Source organism: Ornithorhynchus anatinus, chromosome 5 (assembly GCF_004115215.2).
Source record: "Ornithorhynchus anatinus isolate Pmale09 chromosome 5, mOrnAna1.pri.v4, whole genome shotgun sequence".
NCBI lineage: Eukaryota > Metazoa > Chordata > Mammalia > Monotremata > Ornithorhynchidae > Ornithorhynchus > Ornithorhynchus anatinus.
Window position 1 is genome coordinate 25,281,205 of NC_041732.1, and position 23,498 is coordinate 25,304,702.

Consider the following 23,498-nt stretch of genomic DNA (forward strand, 5'->3'; position numbering starts at 1 on the left):
TTCTTCATTTCTTCCTAAGTCATTAGTGACCTCTTTCAAGGACTTCTTCCAATATCAGGTTTCTGATTGATCCTTCAACCCCATGAGGAACAGGGCCGTGCTTAATTTCCACCAATGTCTTTTCTCCCAGAGTACAGTGCTCTGCACCCAATAAGAACTTAAGAACTTAATAAATACTATTATTACATTGAGTCCATTACCAGGTGCCTGGTTTTTTTTTTACTGTTTTAAAATCCTTCTTTCCTGCCCTTTTCCCCCCCGTACCTCCTCTCCCCCCATCCTCCCTTATCCCTTCTCCGGCTAGAACTCAATTCAGGTTCTAAACATAAATGGTTAACCAAATATAATCTTATATTCCCCTCTAAATCTACAAACTGCCACTTCATATATTTCTACATCACTTGACTATTTGCATGCTCACCCTCTTCTGTAACATTTACATACTAAACTTTACACTGCATTACTTCCTCCTATCTGTAATTTATTTTGGTGTTTGTTTCCCTGCTAGATTGCAAATTTCTTGAGGAAAGGTATCTTAACAATAGTACTAAGGATAGTAGTTTTCCTTCTGTAAGCATTAGGCACACAGTAAATGTTACTGACTGATTCATTGTTTACTGTTATTCTGGCTTTGGGATCACATGGCCATGATCAATAAATTAGTGACACTTATTGAATACTTACTGTATGCAGAGAACTTGGAACAGTACAATGCAATAGTGTTGGTAGGCACGATTCCCTGCGGCAATTGAAAATGTAGGCATAGTAAAATCAACATTGGTTCTGTACATTTTCCTGTGTGGGATTCCTAGTACTTTCTTCTTTCAAGAGTTTTCAGTTAAGTTTATAAATTCAAAGCCTTGATTACCTTTGTTTCTTGGCACTCCGAATTTGAGCTGTCATTTCTTTGTCTCAAATGTGTTGGTGAGAACAAGCCACCTCTGCAGAAGTTTTCTTCATGTGTTTGAGTTCCCTTTTTTCAAGGCAGAATTAATTCCTAAAGGTGTGAGCATTGTTGAGATGAAATTCTGATTGATGTGAGTGGGAAATGAACTTGCAGAATAAACACTCCGCTTTAGAAACTGAAGTGTTTAGAGAATGAGAAGTCCCCCACATTTGAAACTATTTGAGTGAGTTTGGTAAATCTCATTTAGTTTAAGAAATAAGATCATCTGTAGGGAAAAGGGCAAATTCTGCCTTTATATCTGTTTGTTGTGTGTGTGTTTACGCTCCACAGAATTGGGCATTGCTTTTACTGGTCTTTTGTTACTGTGATGAAGCCAACATAATTTTACCATTCCTCCTAAAATTTAATTTCCTCACAAACTGTAGGATTAAATACTAGTAGTACTGTATATATGCTGCTACCCATAAAACATGAAAATATCTATAATTTATATTAACATCCACTTAGGGAACCATTGTGGTTTAGTGGAAAGAGCAGAGGTCTGGGAGTCACAGGACCTGGGTCCTAACCCCATCTCTGCCACTTTTCTGCAGTGTGACCTTGGGCAAGTTACTTATCTTCTCTTTGCTTCGGTTTGCTCAACTGTAAAATGGAGATTATACTCCCTCCCACTTAGAGCGTGAGCCACATGTAGGACAGGATCTGTGTCCAACCTGATTATTGTGTATCTATGCCAGTGCTTAGTACAGTAAGAACTTATCAAGTAGCCTACTTTTTATGTCTGTCTTGCTTTTAGAAGATAAACTCATTGTGAGCACAAAACGTATTTTCCAACTCTGTTATATTTTATTCAAGTGCTTAGTATAATACTCTGCACATAGTAAATATCGTTGATAATTGTATGTGGAAATCCTGCAGTTTGGACAGAAGGCATATGCTTACGTCAAGAAACCTAATTATATTTGGATAGCTTTTGTTTGTTGCCCCTATAAATTAACACTCTTCCTACACTCTCTCTTTCATCACCACAGAATTCACTGAAATAGTTTTGAGCTGAGGCACACATCAGAGACGATAAGTATCTACCAGGAAAGTCGCTGATTATGGATCTGGACAAATCTTCCGTCTGGGGCTCCTTGAAGCAAAGGACAAGGCCTCTGTTACTGAACTTGAGTAAGAAGAAAATAAAGAAAAACTCCAACAAAGTTATTGCATTACAGAAAAAGCATCATCTGGACCGGCGCCTGAGTATCTCAGTTCCAGACCTGCTAGAGGCCACGTCTTTATCCCCAGCTGGGCATTCAAGCCAACAAGTCCCTTTCACTTCTGTCCCTAGCTGCCTTTCTACAGCAGGGATGTCCCAGAAAAGCAGCAGTGGTTCCTTGAGGCAATCTGAAGTTGACTTTCAATGGAGTCAGGAAGAGGGGGTCGATAGCAGTGTGGCAGAAACAGATCCTGAAGATGTGTATGTCTCTGTTTTGGAGAGGAGGGCATCCAGTGATGGCATCTTTGATCTAACCCAGTCGCTTTCTCTGAGTGGTGAAACAACAGAAGATATTGAGGTTAGTGAGTGGCTTTCATTGTCATGACTTTGCAAAATATAGGATGGGAATTATTTTTGTGATCCTTGGATTTTAGAACTGAAGTTCATATGATATTGATTTACTGAATGTTTTTGTTCATTTGGAACCAACTGGCATGCCCTTAAAAAAAATTGCACTTTTTCTCTAATTATATTTAAATCTGTTAAAAACTATCCTCGATTAAGTGGGATTTTGTGTTTTTTTTTCATCTCCACAAGGGCAAGGCAACTCTATTACACTTTCCTAATGATTTTGTTTCTATACTCCCTTGATGCTGACTAAGTAACCTTTCCTTTTTCATTCTACTAGTGATGCTTATAGGATGTGTTCCAACAGATGAGCTAACACTTCTCTGGGTGTTAATCACTTAGGTGAATTCATCGGTCCTGGGTTGTCAATTAATACACTGGAGCAATTATTAAATGAGGGGTGTTGTCAGAGGATAAACAACATAGAACCAGCATGTACATTCTGCTTCTGCTTCTTGACTGTATCTCATCTTCCTGTGATCTGATGGTCAGCTCTAAAAGCAAAGTGTTCTCTGTATCAGCTTGCCTCTTGTTGCCACAGCCTGCTGTACCCCTGGCATATATAGCCAGCCCCTAATAGAACAGCTCTAATTCCACCCTCCCACACTGAACTGGGGCCACAACTCCAGGGGACCCTAATCACATATTCCATGCAACCTTAACTATGATGGTCCTCTCCCTCTCTCCCCCCTTCCCCTCACACATGCCTCCTCACATTCAGACCCCACTACTTGGACCCATCAATAAATGCAGAATGGAGCATTAGAATGAGTGATGGAAATGAGAAGGAAGAAGAAAATAGAGACTGATTAGTGAGTCACACATGAGAGACTGCATGGGCAGAGTGTATGTCTCCAATTCTGTTGTTCTCTCCTAACTACTTAATGCAGTGCTCTGTGCATCGTAAGCACTTAGTAAATACCATTGATGGACTGAAAAAAATTGGAGGTGAGAGGAGTGAAAGAATGGAATGGGGGTTAAATCCTCCTACCTCCATCTTTGACCGTGAACCTCATGTGGGACAGGGACTGTGTCCAACCAGATGAACGTTTACCTACCTCAGCACTTAGAATAGTGTTTGACACAGAGTAAGTAGTAAGTATTTATTAAATGCCATTAAAAAAAATCCTTGGTATGCTAATTAAGGAGACCTTGCAAAAATCAATCAATCAGTAGTATTTATTGAGCACTTACTGGGTGCAGGGTACTATACTAAGTGTTTGGGGGAGTTCAACACAAAAATAACACATTCCCTTGTCCTCAAGGAGATTACAGTCTAGAGGGGAAGACAGACATTAATATAAATAAATTATGGATACCATATACATAAGTGCTGTGGTGCTGCATTTGGCAGGGGATCTCTAAGGGTCCTGCCATTCATTCAGGGACCATTGTTAGAGGTCCTGTACTGTAAGAATGAAGGTTAAATCAAGGAAATTTAAACTTCATTGGGAATCAGAAGCTCTGTCCTACTCCACGGACTTCCTCTTTCTGGCCTGCCATCTGAAAATTTGGCCTTACTTCAATCAGTTGTATTTTTTGAGTGTTCACTATGTGCAGAACATTGTACTAAGCACTTGGGAGAGTACAATACAACAAAATTAGCAAACACATTCCCTGCCCATAATGAGTGTACAGTCTAAAGGACAAGTTTTGCAGTCTAGAGGACAAGCTTACAGACTAGAGAATGAGGTTATTTCACCTCTCTGCTCAGCCACTCTACTCAATGATGACTGATCAGCAAAGGCAACTGTTCTTGTCAGTTAAGCTAGTAGTTGTGATTGGCAAGCAATTAGCCTTATTCCTTAATGCTCTTGTTATGGAGTAAAAAAAAAAATTACCGTATTTGTTAAGCGCCTACTATGAGTCAAGCGCTGTTCTACGCACTGGGGTAGATACAAGCTAATAAGGAGTAGGCAAGTCGGGGGGTGGGGGAGCGGCGGGGAGAGGAGGGATGAGGGGAGGTGGCAGAATGTCATGAGTCCTTTCCAACCACAGAACATCATTTCAGTCACCTCAGATCAGAAGTTTCTGAGACCACATAACAAACATCAGGAAACAAGTCAGCAAGTGTGAAACTGAAACGCCTTCAGATCTCTGAACTGCTGCATTTTGTGCACACTACTGTTTCCCAAGATTCTGGTCAGACATTGGCCTCATTAGAGGATTACTGAGGAAGCTGCTGCTCCACTCTAATTGGAATACATTAAGTGTCTGAACTTGAGTGTTGCTATTTGAATGAAGAGGAAGGGCTGGATCCAAGACATTTTGTCAAGTAAAACCCACAGGATTTTAGCGACAGGTTGGATGGGAGAGTTGAAAGGAAGCAACCAGTCTAGGATAATGCCAAGATTATGTATTTCAGAGAAACGCCAACAGCACTTGTGAATGTATCCTTATACTCTGTTACTTCCCATACCTGTAGTTTACTTTAACATCCATCTTTCTTCTTTACAAGCTCCTCAAGAGCAGGATTTTGTCTCTTTATCTACTGAATTTTTCCAAGTACCTAATACAGGGCTCTGCACAGAGTAAAGGGTTTATAAGTTGATTGGTTGGTACACATTACTGAGTGTCATGGAGGAGTGTGGCCCCAGCTTCATTAATGTGGGTCTGATGATAAGTGAGAGAAGTAATGAATCCAGGGAAGGCTTTGTTAGTATAGATGAGACTTGAGCATATTTGAAGGGAGAAGGAAAGTAGCCATCCAAAAGTTTTCTATCCTACTAGAGAGAGAAGAAAAGTGGGATGAAGGGCTTTTAGAAGGAAAGAGGAGAAGATGACTTGTAGACTCAGTCCTCAAACAGTTCTATAGCTTTAGTCTCTTTTATATTGCAAATGATGTTGAAATTTGGGGGAGGCAGATGGCAGAGGAGAAACCTCAGGAAACTGAGGAGTCAATGGCTAGCTGTTGGCCACCCATCATCCTCATCAGTGGTGTTCATTATATTAAGTGACAGTATCACCACCCAGTGCTATTTGGAGTTCAGTGCTGACACATTCTGTCACCCTCAACATTTGCAAAGGAAATTCCCAGCGGGGTCATACCTCAGTCTGAGAAATACTGTATTGTCAGGTTTTTAAAATAAAAAACCTACTGTTATTGTATTTTTTTTCATACCAATGGAGACAATTATCACTGGGATACTCAGTGCCCAAAGGAAATTGTTCGTTGGGAACATGAGGATTCTGGAACCATTTTGCTGAAAAGATTATGCTTTAGGCTTTACCCGAGTCAGAAAATCCAAAATTATGGTTCCCCCAGTAGCTGTAACTTGGCTCTCTTGTTCATATGTTGTTTTTTCTATTACTCTATAAGGTAATCATTTTCTTGGCTTAATACATTTATATATGGATATGTAACTGTGTGACAGTTACAGTTGCTGTGGGAACTATAACTTTAAATTCTGTGCCTTCTCAGTGAATAAAATCTCCATTGTAATGTTAAAGTAATGCTATTCTTCACACTTAATTTCTCTGTTGTTTTAAAGATAAGAGTTATTGCATATTGAAATTGTGTGTAAATGAAATAATCGCTGGCCTCTGAAGCATCTCTGCTTGGTTTTGGGAGAATCTTTTTTGATAGTTGCTTGGCAAAGCTAAGAGATGACTTATAACCTCCTGAGGCCATTTGTCCAAAACTAGTCTCTCTGAAGAGCAAATCCCTGCTTTCAGCCTTACATTCTGTACTGCTATAGATCCCAGTCTCTGTACTTCAACTTTGATCTTGATCTTTTCAAAGAAAAATCAAGTACATAGGCACTGAGCTGTCTACCAGGTAGAGACCTTGAAAAATTAGAGAAGCAGCATGGCCTTGTGGATAGAGCACGGGCCTGGGAGTGAGAAGGAGCTGGGTTCTAATATCAGCTCTGCCACTTGTCTGCTGTGTGACCCTGGGGAAGTCATTTCACTTTTCTTTGTCTCAGGTACCTCATCTGTAAAGTTAGAGATGTCTACTTTTTTAATCATATTTCGTTTGAGTTATATTTCTGCTAATTTCCCACCAAAAATCATTGCCCACACCTTGTGTAAGCCCAGCTCTGTCCACAACTGTGCTAGACAGAGATAGCTATTTATGTGACTGTCCAAACAGACTCCAGTAATGGAAGAAGACTCAGAACACTGCCACTTTTCTGCTGTGTGACCTAAGACACAACTTTTCTGTGCCTGTTTCCTCATCTGTAAAATGGGAATGAAGACTATGAGCCCTATGTGGGATGAGGACAGTGTCCAATTTGATTATCTTGTATTCATTGAGTCATATTTATTGAGCACTTATTGTGTGCAGACTGTGAGCCCCATGTGGGACAGAGATTGTGCCCAACCTGATAATTGTGTATATGTCCTGCATTTAAAGCAGTGCCTGGTACATAGTAAGCACTTAACAAAGGCCACTACCCTTCTTCCCCCCGCCCCCCTCACCCCAAGAAAAGATCTGTTCTGCTCTGGCAAGATGTTTCTGGAAAGTGATCCAATCATAATAGATTTTCCCACTTCTTGGCCTCATTCTCACTGACCTAAAGCCTTGAAAAATGGAAGAACCTTCCTTCTTCCCATAAAAGATTAATTTCCTATTAAATTAACACTGGGCAATTCCCTGAATAATTTGACACAGTCAAATAAGGGAATGAAGGAAAATACCTCACCCTGTGGACACTTATTGAGAATTTATTTCTCAAAGTCATTCACACGTAGCAAAAGGACTGTTTTTGCTGTCTTAGTGGACATGGTGTATTAGGTTGAGGAAAATTGTGTGTATGTGTGTTTTCAAGGGCTTTAGAGGTCACGTTTTTTGGAAGATGGCTGTACTGTCTGTATTTTAGTTTGGGAATTGAGCCTTCAAAGCCTTATGTACTGGTGGTACTACTACTAATGATAATTATAGGATTTGTTAACTTAGTGTGTGTTGAGCACTATACCAAACACTTAGAAAAGTTGGTCTAACAGTCTAGGAGGGAGAACAAAATTTTTTCCCCCCTTTTAAAAAAGAAACTGCAGCACAGATAAGTAAATTACACAAGGTCAGGCAGCAGACAAGTGGTGGAGTTGGGAATAGAGCCCAAATGCTCCGACTCTCAGGCCTGTGCTCTTTCCACTAGGCTACCTTGATAATCCCATCCTGCCTGGAGTTACTGCATAGGTACCCATGTTTCCATCTTTTGAGGCTGCTGCAGTATCTCATCCTGCATCATCCCTCTAAATTTAGAATTTTCCCGTCCTTTCCCCTTGGTGACTGGTACTTGGTCCAGAAATTTAATGCCAGCCACTAGGGCCATACAATTGGCCTTGTAGGTATTACCAAAGGTCAATATGTCACATCATCTAGACTGTAAGATCATTGTGGGCAGGGAATGTGTCTGTTAGAGTGACATATTGCACTCTCCCAAGCTCTTAGTACAGTGATCTGCACATACTAAGCACTCAGTAAATAAGATTGATCCTTTACACCCTAAATTCCTTGTGGACCGGGAACATGTCTATCAACTCTATTGTGTAATAATAATAATTATGATTGATTACCTTAAATAGAAAATGTAATTGAGGTTGGCCAAAATATTCAGTCCTAAAAGAAGTAATGTGATCTCTTAGCTTCCATAATGATCAAATTGTTCTCAGGAAAGAGGGGGGATGCCTTTTATTTCGTTTTGTTTTTTGATCTTTCCTTCCAGTCATTATCTTTTTTTTTGTATGTGTGTGTGTTTGTGTGTTTTATTCCTGTGACAGAATCCAGGTAGAAGTAGTGATTTGAATGCTTCCATGACCTCTCAGCTTTTTGAAGAGCAATCTGTGAGTGTCAATGTTTAATAAAAAGAAGTATTTAGTTCTCTGACCCTGGGTAAATATTCCTCCACAAATATATCCAGGATGGCTGGATTGAGTTTGGTTTTATTTTCAGCTCTCCCTTATCTATGCTGCACCCTGTTTTCCCTGTTATTTCTGGGGAAAGATGAATTTAGATTTGATTACTTGGTAGAACATAAACCTCACTGAAGATGATCTAGGTAGGAGAATTTAAATTTACTGTGGTGTACTTTAAAGAAATGTAGAGATGTGGGCAGATGTGCGTCAATAAACTTTAAAAATAAAGCTATCATGTAAGGTTGACAAACAAATTGTGATCCTCTAGTGATTCCAGATTTTCAACTTTGAAAACTCCACTAGCTTGGACCTGGAGGTGAGTACTGTAGAAAGTGTTTGACCAAGAATGAGTGTAGTTACTAGAACATATGATGTTGGGTTCCACCACTGGACTCCATCAAATCTTCAGGGACTTTTTTTCTCCCCTCAATGTTATCAAAGACTTTGAGTTTTTCTTTCATATGAACCACATCACTTAGAAGCCTGCAGTGAAGTTAAACAGATTCTCATTCTTCTCCAGACTCTTGAAGAAGCCAGTGATGACTTGAGTTCCCTCCCCAGTCCTTTTGCCTATCTCCTCACCATCCACCTCAAAGAAGGCCGGAACCTAGTCATCAGAGATCGGTGTGGTAAGAATTGGTTTTCATTTGTGATATTTTTATCTGCACCTTTTCCTCTCCACCTTATATCTGCATTAATCTGCTTTCTGAATCTGTCTTTTCTTGCTTTACTTCCTCATTAGGTGCTCAGAGAGAACCTAGATTTACAAACAGGGAAGACTTGCATTTCTAAGGATGTGTAAATATTCTGCTTTTATCAACTTCTTGAAAAAAACTCTGACAGAATCTATAAAGTTAACACCTAAACAGACTCCAGAATCACACATTTCCTTTTTTGGTTTTACTTATTAGCTTTCAAATTAAGTTTGGGATTTTGGCCATTTTAGCTACCTGCTATCCAGTGCTTAGAACAGTGCTCGGTACATAGTAAGCACTTAACAAATACCAACATTATTATTATTATTAATTTCCAGCTTTGTCCTGAGAGTTAATGTCAGCAAATTCCAAGAAACTGTTTTGCAGAGGAAGGGAGGGAGCTTCAGTGGCATCTCTGGGAGTCACTGTGATCCAGGTTGTGATTTTTAATGATGGGTATTTTCTTTTTCCTTTAAAAATGATGGGATTTACAAAGTGCTTATATATGCCAAGCATTGTGTGAAGCACTGAGGTAAATAAAAGATCATCAGCCCAAACCCAGTCTCTGTACTGTGTAGGGCTCACATATCACCAAAGAGGTGAATTATTTTATTTTATTTTTATCCCTTTTCTACAGAGAGGTTAAGTGATTTTGCCAAGGTCACACAGCAGGCAAGCTGCAGAGCTAGGACTAGAATCAAGCTGTCTTGTCTCCTTGTCATGCAGTTTCTAGGAGGGATTGTTGCCTTCCATGACTGAGTTTTGATATTAAACCAAAGAACCTATCCTAACTCACTAAAACTTCTTGAGCAAAAAATTTCATTTTGGGTATCTTGGACATCTCACTTGTGTCCGTTCCCCTTCCCCTGACTGATCTTTTTTTAGCTGTCTCACTCTCATTGATGTGAGTTTGGCTGTCCTGAAAATTCTCTTTCCATCTCTCCAGGCTTGTATCTCCTCCTGCCTTCAGGACATCTGTACTTGGATTTCCTGCCACCACCTCAAACTCAACATGTCCAAAACAGAGCTCCTATCTTCCCTCTCAAACCCTGTCTTCTCCCAAACTTTCCTGGCACTGTAGATGGCACAACCAACCTTCTTGTCTCATAAGCCTGTAAATTTGGTGTCATCCTTGACTCTGCCCTCTCATTCAACCCACATATTCAATCTGTCACCAAATCCTGTCGGTCTCACTTTCACAACATCGCCAAAATCTGCCCTTTCCTCTCCATTCAAACTGCTACCATGTTAGTAGAGTCACTCATCCTATTCCACCTAGATTACTGCATCAGCCTCCTATCTGACCTTCCAACCTCCTTTCTCTCCTCACTTCAGTCCATATTTCACTCTGCTGCCGAGATTATCTTTCTATAGAAACGTTCAGGATATGTCATCCCCCTCCTCAAAAATCTCCAATGATTGCCTATCCATCTCCATATCAAACAAAAACTTCTCACCATTGACTTTAAATCTCTCTATCACTTTGCCCCCTCCTTCCTCATCCCCCGTCTCTCCTACTACATCCCAGACTGCACACTCCGCTCCTCTAGTGCTAACCTTCTCACTATGCCTCGATCGCACCTGTCTCAACGCTGACCCCTGGTCCATATCCTACCTCTGTCCTGGAATGCCCTCCCTCCTCAAATCTGCCAGACAATCACTCACCGCCTCCCCCCGCCCCCTTAAAGCTCTACTGAAGGCTCATCTCCTCTGGGAGGCCTTCCCAGACTATGTCCCACTTTTCCTCGGCTCCCACTCCATTCCGCATCACCCTGACTCACTCCCTTTGCTTTTGCCCCCTCTCCCTGCCTTACAGCACTTATGTATATATGTATATATCTATAATTATATTTATTTATATTGATGCATGTTTACTTGTAATGATGTCTCTCTCCCCCCACTCTAGACTGTGAGTCGGTTGTGGGCAGGGATTGTCTCTATTTGCTGTTTTGTACTTCCCAAGCACTTAGTACAGTGCTCTGCACACAGTAAGCACTCAATAAATTCAATTGAATGAATGAATGAAATTTGACATCTAATTTAGACAGTTGTGACAGACCACTATTACTGTGACGATATGGATTATTAGGCAGTGACAAAGTAATAACAGCCATTGGTAAATCAAATGATCAAACTTGAAAGCAAGTGTTTGGTGGTGGCTACTTTTTTTTTTTTTAATGGTATTTGTTAAGACACTATACTAAGTAGTGGGGTAGATGCAAGCTATTCAAGTTAGTTGCAGTACATGTCCCATATGGGGTTCACAGTTTTAATCCCCATTTTACAGACGAGGTAACGGAAGCATAGGGAAGTGAAGTGACTTGCCCAAGGTTACACAGCAGACTAGTGGCAGAGCTGGGATTAGAACCCAGTCAGGTCCTTCTGGATCCCAGGCCCATCCTCATTCCAGCTAGTCCATGCTGTTTCTAGTTCTCCAAATTGAATGTCAAGTGACAGTACATTTTTAAAATCACTAGCCATTGCTAGCAGCTAGTTGAGTATTTAATGCTTTCTTGTCTGTAGTAAATCAGAGGATTTTAATTCAAATATTGTTTTATGATGAGCATAGCCCAGTGAAAACAAATTAACAGGGAGACTTCATAGTATAAGACAATTATCAGCAACATAATTATCAGTTATTAATCAGAGAAGCAGTGTGGCTTAGTGGATAGAGCATGAGGCTGTGAGTCAGTAGGAACTGGGTTCTAATCCAGGCTCTGCTACTTGTCTGCTCTTTAACCTTGGGTAAATCACTTAACTTTTCTGTGTCTCAGGTACCCCATTTACATAATGGGATTAAGACTGAGACCTATGTGGACATGAGATGTGTCCATCCTGATTAGCTTTTGTCTACCCCAGTGCTTAGTATAGTGTCTGGCTCAAAGTAAACTGTGAAGACAAAAAAATTATGAACTAATTCTGTTTTATCAGATTGAGTCAATAATTCAACTTTTCTTGTCAATTCTCCGCTATTTATTGGGAATGTTGATTTGGAGTTTGTTGAGACCAAATTAACCAACAACAAGGGAGTAAATAATGGATTTCTTACAGTTTGGTGTAGGATATACCTGCCTATGCTTTGCAAACAGTAGTTTACAATTCATATTGAACAGTGACTATTGAGAGGATAGAAGCAACATAGCCTAGTAGATAGCATGGGCCTGAGTCAGAAAGATCTGGGTTCTAATTGAAGCTCTGCCTCTTGTCTGCTATGCGACCTTGGGCAAGTCACTTAACTTCAGTTACCTCATCTGTAAAATAGTGTTTAAGACTGTGAGCCTCATGTGGGACATGGATTGTGTCCAACCTGATTACCTTGTATCTACCCAAGTGCTAAGAACAGTGCCTGGGACAGAGTAAGTGCTTAACAAATACCATTAAAAAAAAAAGTGAGCAGATCCAGTTAGCTGTAAATAGGCTAGATTTTATTGGACCTCTTGGGACTCTGAATGGTGGAAGAATAATTCCCCAAGCGCTCCTGACTTACTAGGGTCTTGTGCTGCAGGCTCAGTCAACGTGAACTTACTTGGATTGATTGAAAGACACTTTCCTATGAAGACTAATTCCAATAATATTTGTAGTATTTGTTAAGCACTTATTGTGCCAAGCCCTCTACAAAATGCTGTGGTAGATGCAAGGTGAGCACTTTCCTTGTCCCACATAGCACTAAAGAGAAGGGAGAATAGTCAGTCGATCGTATTTATTGAGCATTTAAATGTGTGCAGGGAACTGTACTAAGCTCTTGGGAGAGTACAATAGAACAAAAAGCAGAAATATTCCCTACCCACAATAATGTTGGTATTTGTTAAGCGCTTACTATGTGCCGAGCACTGTTCTAAGCGCTGGGGTATACATAGGGGAATCAGGTTGTCCCACGTGGGGCTCACAGTCTTAATCCCCATTTTACAGATGAGGGAACTGAGGCACAGAGAAGTTAAGTGACTTGCCCACAGTCACACAGCCGACAAGTGGCAGAGCTGGGATTCGAACTCATGAGCCCTGACTCCAAAGCCCGTGCTCTTTCCACTGAGCCACGCTGCTTCTCATGGGTATTGAATCCCCATTTTACAGATAAGGAAGGTGAGGAACAAGAAGTTGTGACTCACCCAGGGTGATGTAGGTTAGTTGAAGAGCTAGGGTTAGAACCTAGGTCCTCTCACTGACCTATGCTATTTCCATAAGACCATACTGCTGATATACAGTACATGCTCCCCCACTCCTAAAGAACCTTCAGTTGTTGCCCATCCACCTCTGCATCAACAAAAATACCTCACCATCAGCTTTAAAGCACTCAGTCGTGTCACCCCCATTACCATATCGCACTGATTTTCTACAGCCCAGCCCACACACTTTTCTTCTTCAGTGCCCCCTTACTCATTGTGCCCTGATCTCTTCTGTCTCACTGCCTACCCCTTCCCCACGTACTCCCCGTAACCCGGAACTTCCTCTTCCTATCCAATGATCACTTTCCCCACTTTCAAAACCTTACTAAAAGCACATCTCCTCCAACTAAGTCCTAATATCCTCTCTCACACTCCCTTTTCTGCATCACCCTTGCACTTGAATTTGTACCCTTTTCCCCCTTGCTTCAGCTCACAAAACTTACGTACATATCCATAATTTGTTTATAGTAGTATCTGGCTCCTTCTCAAGACCATAAGCACATCATGAGAAGGAAACATACCTACTATCTATGGTTTTTGTATTCACTTATTCCTTCAATTCAGTTGAATCTATTGAGCAGTTACTGTGTGCAGAGCACTGTACTAAGCACTTGGGAAAGTACAGTAAACAATAAACAGTCACATTCCCTGCCCACATGATCTTACAGTCTAGAGGTGGGGAGACAAACATCAGTATAAATAAATAAAGGTACAGTTGTATACATAAGTGCTGTGGGATGGGGAGGGGGGGAAGATCAAAGGGAACAAGTCAGGGAGATGCAGAAGGGAGTGGGAGATGTGGAAAAGTGGGGCTTAGACTGGGAAGGCCTCTTGGAGGAGATGTGCTTCCAATAAGGCTGTGAAGCAGTGGGAGAGTAATTTCCCAAGAGCTTAGTAGAGTGCTCTTCACACAGCACTCACTAAGTTTGATTGATCAATTTATGACGGCAATATCCACCATGTCCATCCACCTCTGCATCAACCAGAAACCCCTTACCACTGGGTCTCAATCAGCTTGCCCCCTCCTACCTAACCTCAACTACTGCTACTCAACTATTGCGATCCAGCCCACACAATTTGCTCCTCTAATGACAACCTACTCACTGTACCACAATCTTGCCTATCTCGCCACCGACCTCTTGCCCTTGTCCTGCCTCTGGTCTGGAATTCCCTTCCTCTTCATACCTGTCAGATACTCTCCCCACCTTCAAAGCCTTCAAAGCCTCCACGAGGTCCTGCCAGACTAAGCCATCATTTCTCTTTACCCACTTCCTTCTGCGTCGCTCTGATTTGCTCCCTTTATTCACCCTCCCTCAGCTCCACAGTACTTATGAACATACTCATAATTTTTTGTTTATATTAATGTCTGTTTCCCCCTCTAGACTGTAAGCTCACTGTGGTCAGGGAATGTGTCTGTTATAATGTGCTGTACTCTCCCAAGCACTTAGTAAGTGCTCTGCACACAGTATGCATTCAGTAAATATGATTGATTGAGGAGTATGGGGGCATTTCCTGTACTTTTATCTTTTTACTGCCTTGAAGATTCCTGCAACTACCAGTGCAATAATCAGTGGTATTTATCACATACCAAATGAGTGCTAGACACAGTACTGAGAATGTCAGGGAGTATATAACAGGAAACCCATTCATTGCCTTTAAGGAACTTGCCATCTAATACAGGAGTAGGCAAAAGTTATTTATCAATACTGAAGCTGGAGAACATAGTGAATCAATCATAATAAGCACTTACTGGGTGCAGAGCACTCTACTAAGTACTTGGGAGAGTGCAACACAGCAATCTAACAGACACATTCCCTCCTCACAATGAGCTTACCAGTCCATGGAGAGTGAAAAGCTTGTGTTTGCCTAGTGGCTCTGCCCCCAGCATGTGGGTGGCACACATGGGCGGCATATGCAGGCGGTGCGTATAAATCATCCAGGTGTCCCACAGGGAGTCCGGACCCCAGGCCATATAGTGGGGGAGACAGACACTAATATAAATAAATTAATTTGGGATATGTATATAAGTGCTGTGGGGCTGAGGGTGGAGTGATTAAAGGGTGCAAATTCGAGTGCCAGGGCAATGCAGAAGAGAATGTAAGAAGAGGAATGAGGGTTTGGTAAGGGAAGACCTCTTCAAGGAGATGTGATTTTAATAAGGCTTTGAAGGTGGGGAGAGTGATTGTCAGATGTGAAGGGGGAGGGAGTTTCAGGACAGAGGTGGGACATGTGCAAGAGATCAGTGACATGGATGAGATCAAAGTACAGTGAGTAGGTTGGCACTAGAGGGCCAAAGTGTGCAGGCTGGATTGTCGTAGGAAGGTAAGGTAGGTAAGGTAGAAGAGGACAAGGTAAGCTAACAGTAAGCAGTTTCTGTTTGATGGTGAAGTGGATGGACAACCACTGGATGCTTTTGAGGAGTGGAGAAACATGGACTGAATGGTCATGAGGAAAAATGATCTGGGCAGCAGAGTGAAATATGGACTGGAATGGGAAGAGACGGAGACTGATAGAGTAATCAAGGTGGGAAAGTATAAATGCTTGGACTAATGTGGTAGCAGATTGGAGAGGAAAGGGTGGATTTTAGTCATAATGTGAAGGTTGAACTGGCAGGATTTGGTGACAGATTAAAGGATTAAACAGAGGCCAAGTTTTCCCAGTGTCCCCAAAATCTTCCTGCAGATTCTCCTTTTCTCTGCTTCTCCACTTTGAAAAATGTTTGCGATCACAGAATGCTATCCCTTTAATCCTTGTGAATTTTGCTAATACTCTTTCACCATCCCCCTACATCTCTTCTGTAAATGACAAAGCATTTTCTTCTAAGGATGTAGGAAGGTAAGTTGTATTATGTTTACACACTGATATTGATATTAGGATCACAGTCAATACACTGTTTTATTTTGGGCAAGGAAATCAAATTCATTCAAGTGCTTAAATATTGATCTTCCAACATCCTGGGACACATTGTAATAAGGATTTTATCAAATTGGAAGGACACATTCAAAGGAGCCACTTTGTGTTCTGATTACTCCCCCACCACGTGCAACACCCCCCCCCCCCCAAAAATCCCAACTGTCCATTTCCTAACTGGTTGAAAATTATGTACGTGCAACTTCCTCTTGCTTTGGAAACAATGACTCACCTCTTTAAAAAAAAAAAAGATGTCTTAAAATGGTTCTACTACAATTTTTTCCAGATGCTGATGGTCTGTGAACCGGAAGACTTTTTATGAAAATATTCTTGAGTTAAGTTTGTAGAGAATACTAGTAAGAAATGGCCAGTTGAATTCAATTATATTAAGAGGGAAAGTTCTACCCTAATTGAATTAACCTGTCCAAGTTTTGTCTAATACTGTTTTAGGTGTGAGCCTGAAAATCGAATATCAGTAGTCCCCAAACTTGCAGATGGTCCTTGTGGGGAGGGATCATGTTTACCAACTCTGTCATAGTGTACTCTCCTAAGTGCTTAGTGCAGTGCTCTGCACACAGTAAGTACTCAAAAATGTAATTGAAAGATTGTTGCTAGATGAGTTTGTTTAGCTGCAGATTGTTGGTGGGGGGGGGCGGTTTCCACTGGGTGGCAGTAAAGTGAAAAATCAGTCACTTGCCGCTGGTGAAAGACCACTTCAGATGCTTTCAGTGAGGCTTTTGAAAGCAGGCCATGATTCTTAATATCTTGGGAGGAACTTTGTGACTACCTATCAAAGAACAAAACAGAACTTCAGATGCAACTAGGAAATAGAGCTTCCATCAGCTTATTTTTTGGATCAGTGAAAGCTAAATCATCAAAGTGCTATGAAAGCAGAATAATGGCATTTTGAGTTTGGATAGCTCTCTTAATGTTCCAAAGCAATTTCACAGCAGTCATCCCATTTTGTCCCCATGTTATCTCTGGGAGGCATGGCGCTCCCTCATCTGTATAATGCCCTCGGTATGATAAGAGCTGCAACTTTTGCTTTTACATTGGGCGCCTTGTCCTTTGACAGACCTGTTCCTTGAAACTGTGGGGAATTGGCGGAGAAGCTAAACACACATGACCTAGAAAGGGGCACCTTCTGAAGATTTGGAGATACAGATCCCTGTTAATCTTAGCAAGACATCCACCCCTTCCCTTTCCAGATGAAGTTGCCCTATCCAGCTAGTTGTGCTACTGTAAAAGAAGCATTAACACGTGTGTAACAGGCAGTAGGGAAATTGAAATATGTTTTATGTATCTTCAGTCCCTCAACGCGCCCCTTCCTCCCTTCTCCCCCTTACCCCCCCAACCTCCCACCACATCCCTCAACCCACTAATCACAAAATCTAAGGAAGTGAGAGTGCGAGAAGCAGCGTGGCTCAGTGGAAAGAGCACGGGCTTGGGAGTTAGAGATCGTGAGTTCTAGTCCTGGCTTCTGCCACTTATCAGCTGTGTGACTTTGGGCCAGTCACTTAACTTCTCTGTGCCTCAGTTACCTCATCTGTAAAATGGGGATTAAGACTGTGAGCTCCACCTGGAACAACCTGATTATTTTATATCTGCAACAGTGTTTGGCACATAGTAAGTGCTTAACAAATACCATCATTATTATTATCATTATTATTAATATTAATCAGGGGCTACACAATAGGCATAAAAATCCCAAAGTACTGCCCTAATTCAGAAAATGACTTTCCAGTTCTGATTTGATGTACTATTTGGGAAGCACCAGGACTAGGGAAATTCAAAAAACAAGTGAGGTTCCAGACTAAAAGGTATTCTTCCTTGCACAGTGCATGGTTACAGCGTAAAGTGGGGTAAGATCCAAAATATCATTAAAATTAAAGGATTTTGGGGTCATTTTGGAATATTAGAGGGAAACGTTTGGAATGCTGGATTACGTAGCCACAAGATGAAAGTCAGGAAGGGCAATCATCAGACAGTTATTTTCAGACATCCTCTGATGCCCTTAATGGAGATAGAATCCTGAATGAATCAGGGCTCAGTGGAATTGCTTATGATTTCACCAATGAGTGTGTAGTATTTATTTATTCATTCAGAACACTGTACTGAATCATTGGGAGAATACAGTGGAGTTAAACAGAGACATAAACATATAGTCCATAGGTGGTAAGATCCCTGTGGGCCAGGAACATACTTACCATGAACATGCTTACCATCTCTGTTGTACTCTCCCAAACACTTCGTACAGTGCTCTGCACACAGTAAGTTTTCAGTAAGTACCATTGATTGATGAAGACTCACTTCAAGGAGTTTTCAGTCAAACAGGAGGAATAGAAAGACACATATTCTTTATTGTGAATGGCAGAGGGGGTGGAGATCAGAGTGATTATAACAAAAGTAGGGAAAGGTAACAAAGTAATTAAATAGTGTACTTAAATCAATATTTATGGAAGAGTGGCTGTAAAAAATGTAAGTGCCAGAGTTAGCTGATGGGTTTATGACTGAATACTGAGAACTTGAATACTGAGAACAGGCATGCGTTGTCTTAAAGCTTAGAAAGAGCAGGGGAAATGAGATGGGCAAGGCTGAGTTAGACCAAAGGTGAGACTTTTAAGTAGAAAGGTGTGGGAATCTCCAATCAGAAGCAGAAACCACAGACAAAACTTCCAGTGCCCCTGAAATTTGTGGTATCTAAGTTTGAACACATTTTCTGAGATAAGTTCAGCTATCTTAGAGTCCCAGAAGGTTATGTGGTTTCCAGGTGAGCCTGCATTCAAAGCCTGAGCTAAACAGGAATTTTCCGTGGAATCATCATAGGTTTCTGGTTCCAATTCAAAGTGTGAGTGAGATGCTGTATAGCACTATCACCCTCTAGTGGCCCTTATAAACTGATGCAAAAAGAACAAAATAAAGTATTATAATGCCCATTGAACAACTTGCTTCTCCCTTATAGGAGCAGAATCATGAGACCTTATAGGGCCCAAACTAACATATTCACCCCCTTCTTTTTAGGCGTATTTCATGTGTATTGCACAGAAAGCAAGGATCTCTGCCATTAAGTTAATAGCTAGAATTGGGAATCAGAGGACCTGGGTTCCAATTCCAGTTCAGCCACTTACCTGCTGTCTGTCTTCAGTTTCCCCATCTGCAAAATAGTCATTCAGTACTTGTTCTCTGTCCTACTTAGATTGTGAGCCCCATTTCAGACAGGAACTGTGCCTGATCTGATGATCTTGTATCTAGTACAGCATTTAGTACAATGCAAAGTGCATAATAAATGCCATAATTGTTATTATTGTGATTGGATTTAAGCACTTACTATATGTCAAGCACTCTTCTAAACTCTGGGGTAGATACAAGGTAATCAGGTTGGAAACTGTCCCTGTCCCACATGGGGCTTAAAGTTTAAGTACCAGGGAGACCAGGTGTTAATTACAGTTGAAGAAATTGAAGCACAGAGAAGTTAAGCGATTTGCCCTGGGATCACACAGCAGGCAAGCTGTCATTATTGTTGTTGTTATTGTTTTTATTATTACTGTCACCCTCAACGACAGCTTTGGGCTGGGGTATATGTTTTAAACAGGACTTAAGAGCAGGTTCCCAAGTCTCCTCATCCCCAGCGGCTTTTAAACCACTTCTGTAAAGTGATCATATTCTTTGTGGCTGAGTGACCCAAATACATTTTAAGGTGAAGGATGTAGTTAGTTGCTCACAGTGTATCACTGTAGCAGTGCTTTTCCCAAGGGTAAGCTCCATGAAGGCAGGGATCAGTTATTTTTCTTTTTGTATGTTCCCAAGCCTCTAGAACTGGGTCCTACACACAAGAGATGCCCATTCATGTTGTTGTAGCTGACGATTTTGTTCTCACCAGATTGTAGAAAACCTGCCTGCTTTCATTCTTGACTCAGCCGGGGTGGGTTTCCTGATTGTGGGTGGTTGTCTGGACAGATGGCAATCCCCCTACTGCTGAGGAGCTAGGAGTCCAATGATTTGGATGGAGGCAAAGGTTGGGACAACATCATTGCAAAGATAAAGCCTCTGCTTTCTGATTCAGTCAATCAAGGGCATTTATTGACTGCTTACTTTCTGCAGAACTCTTTATGAAGCACTTGGGAGAGGATAATTGAGTAAATAGACATGATCCCTGCCCTCAAGGAGCTTCCAGTCTAGCTGGGAGACAGGCATTAAGATAAGTCTGTCACTTGTTTTGTTCTGCTGTCTCCCCCTTTTTAGACTGTGAGCTTGTAGATGGGCAGCGATTGTCTCTATCTGTTGCCCAACTGTGCTTTCCCAAGTGCTTAGTACAGTGCTCTGCACACAGTAAGCGCTCAATAAATATGATTCAATGAATGAATAAGTTACAGTTAGGGAAGGCAACTGAGTATAAGGATATGTGTGGACATAAGTGCTATGGGGTTGGTGAATATCTAAGTATTTGGATTCAAGTGCAAAGATGATGCAGAAAGGGGAGATGAGAGACTAGTTAGGGAAGACTTCCTGGAGGAGATGTGGTTAGAGCTTTGAAGATGGGGGAGTGCTGATCTATCAGTAGAAAGGAGGGCATGAACAAGAGATCTATGGCAAGAGAGACAAGAAGTAGTGAAAGAGGAGTGAGGCTAAGTAGGGATAAGCGAACCGATTGAGTGCCTTAAAGAAACAACAAGATTCCCCTGGATTTTGCCTTCCTGTTTTGTAGGAATGGCACCCCTTATCAGTCTTATTCAAACTTAGGGGAGATAGGTTGGAACCTGGAATGAGTTAACAATACAGTATTTAGGTGCATACTATGTGCCAAGCACTTTTCTAAGCACTGGGGTAGATACAAGTTAATCAGATTAGATATAGTCCCTGTCCCACATGGATTCACAGTCCCATGTGGCTAAAATGTGTGAGTGGACAGTGGTGAGGTGGACAGTGGTGAAGTGGACCCACCACCTGAAATCATATCTACAAGTTCGCAACACTTGCAGCAGGTAGGAAAAATGAGCACTTGGGAGGGAGATATTTGTGTTCCAATTCTGTAGAATTCAATAATGTTTCAAGTTGTGTCCCAATAAAAACACCTTTGAGGTTCCTAATTCCACATTTTGTGGGAGAAAGACTTTTTAAAAAATGATATTTGTTAAGCACTTACTATGTGCCAAGCTCTGCACTAAGCTCTGGGGTAGATACTAGATAATCAGGTCCCACATGGGACTCACATTCTAAGTAGAAGGAAGAAGAGGCATTGAATTCCCATTTTGGAAATGAGGGAACTGAGAAACAAAGAAGTTTAGTGACTTCCCTGAGGTCACCCAGCAGGTAGGTGGCAGAGCCAAGATTAGAACCCAAGCCATCTGATGCCCAGTTCCATGTGCTTCCCACTAGGCCACACTGCTTCCTGGAAGCCAACAGCCAACAGCTTGTTGATGTTCATAGTAACTAATTCAGGCCACTGACCTATCTCTCTGCTTTCCCTCCCTTAAAAAATAAAGGACCACAGAAAAGTAGAACCATATTCAACCAATCAGTAGTATTTATTCAGCCCTTACTGTGTTCAGAGCACTGTACTAAATACACTGGGTACAAAACACCAGAATTGGCAGGTATGTTCCCTGCCCACATCAAGGAGAGGCACGGCCTAGTGGATAGATCGCCAGCCTGGCAATCAGTTTCTATTCCTGGCTCTGCTCCTTGTCTGCTGTGTGATCTTGTGCAAATCACTTAACTTCTCTGTGCTCAATACCTCATCTGTAAAATGGGGATGAAGACTATGAACCCCATGTGGGGCAGGGACTGTTTCCAACTGATTTTCTTATATTTACCCAGAGCTTAGAACACTGCCTGACACATAGTAAGTGTTTAACAAATACCATAAAAAAAGGATCTTAGAGTAAATGGGGAGAGACAGCCATTAAAGTAAATTATCTCTAGGTTCCTAAGTGATAAAGAGCTGAGAGTGGGATGAATGTCAAGTGCTTAAAGGGTTCAAATCCAAGTGCAAGGGTGACTCACGTGGGAGAGGGAGTAGGGGGAATGGGTATGAGAAGGCCTCTTACAGGAGATGTGATTTTAGTAAGCCTTTGAAGGTGGAGTGAGTGACCGACCCTCTGTCAGGTATGAAGGGGGAAGGAGTGATAGAACATGGGCAAGGGGTGAGTGGTGAGATAGGTGAGATGGAGGTACAGTGAATAGGTTCACATTAGCAGAGTGAAGATTGTGGGCTGTTTTGCAGTAGGAAATCAGTGAGATAAGAGAGGAGGTGAAAGCTCTTACAGTGGTTTAAATCTGATGGTAAGGAGTTTCTCTTTGTGGAGGTGGAAGGGGAAATATGGAGATTCTCAAAGTCTAGGGGAGGCAGACTTTTTTCTTTTTTTTTTTTTTAAGAAAAAGGGTCCAGGCAACAGAGTGAATCTGTCAATCATTGGTATTTATTGAATGCTCGGGAGTGAAAAATGGATTATAGTCAGCAGAGACAGGAGACAGGGAGGTCAGCGAGGAGGCTGATGCAATAATCAAGATGGGATATAAGTGCTTGGATTAGCCAAGCAGCAGTTCAGATCAAAAGGAAAGTGCAGATGTTAGCACTGTTGTGAAGGTAGAAACCACAATATTTGGTAACAGATCAACCAATGGTATTTACTGAGTGCCTACTATATGCAAGGGCACTATACTAAACATGTGTGGAAGTACAATACAACAGAGTTGGTAGTCATGCTTTCTGCCCACAACGAGACTGAATATGTGGGTTGAATAAGAGAGGTAAACAGAGGGTAATTACAAGGTTTTGGGCTTATGAGACAGGAAGGATGGTGATGCTGTTTACAGTGAGGAGGAAGTCAGTGGGAGGACAAGGCTTGCTAGGGAAGATGGTATTTGTCATCCATCATTTTGCGGAAGGTTCTGTACAGGAGAAATGGGATATTCATCCGAATATCAAAGCTTTTGCCTACAGATTCAGAGGAAAGGGAAGGGCTGTGGCTTATTTTTTAGCATTGCTTATATAGTTATAGTTCCATGCAGGCTCTGCTCACTGTGGGCTCCTTGAAGTGCATAGATGCCAGCTCAGTATGGAAATTTGCCACCACAGCTTTGAGTTTCACTCATAACCTGATTCATCCAGGATCAGAGAATTTCCAAATCAGGCCTTCTCAGCCAAAATGGTGCCTTTCTGACCTGTTAGCCTTTTGAAGACAAAACTCTTTCCAGGTGTCACCCCCTCTCCCTCCCACACACCTAAAAATTCCACTTCATTTTTACCTCCACACTAAAAAAGAGAAGTGGATACCTAAACTGAAGTGATTCTGGAGAAATCTGGGGCTAGAAGTGCTGAAAGGTACATTAGGAAGCAGGGGGATACTAAG

At 41.6% G+C, this 23,498-nt stretch overlaps 1 protein-coding gene across 3 annotated transcripts in view; it reads left to right on the forward strand.

The window, feature by feature from the left end:
• The window catches only part of MCTP2 (multiple C2 and transmembrane domain containing 2), a 229,837-nt gene that overhangs the window by 45,727 nt on the left and 160,612 nt on the right, over positions 1–23,498 (forward strand). For 2 of the 3 annotated variants that reach the window (XM_029066580.2, XM_029066581.1), the window contains exons 2-4: positions 1,939–2,469; positions 8,244–8,306; positions 8,899–9,007. In XM_029066580.2, the coding sequence (XP_028922413.1) occupies positions 2,011–2,469; positions 8,244–8,306; positions 8,899–9,007 (631 nt within the window). In that variant the 5' untranslated portion in view covers positions 1,939–2,010. The remainder of the gene's footprint in view (positions 1–1,938; positions 2,470–8,243; positions 8,307–8,898; positions 9,008–23,498) is intronic. The other variant, XM_029066584.2, reaches the window with a different exon arrangement.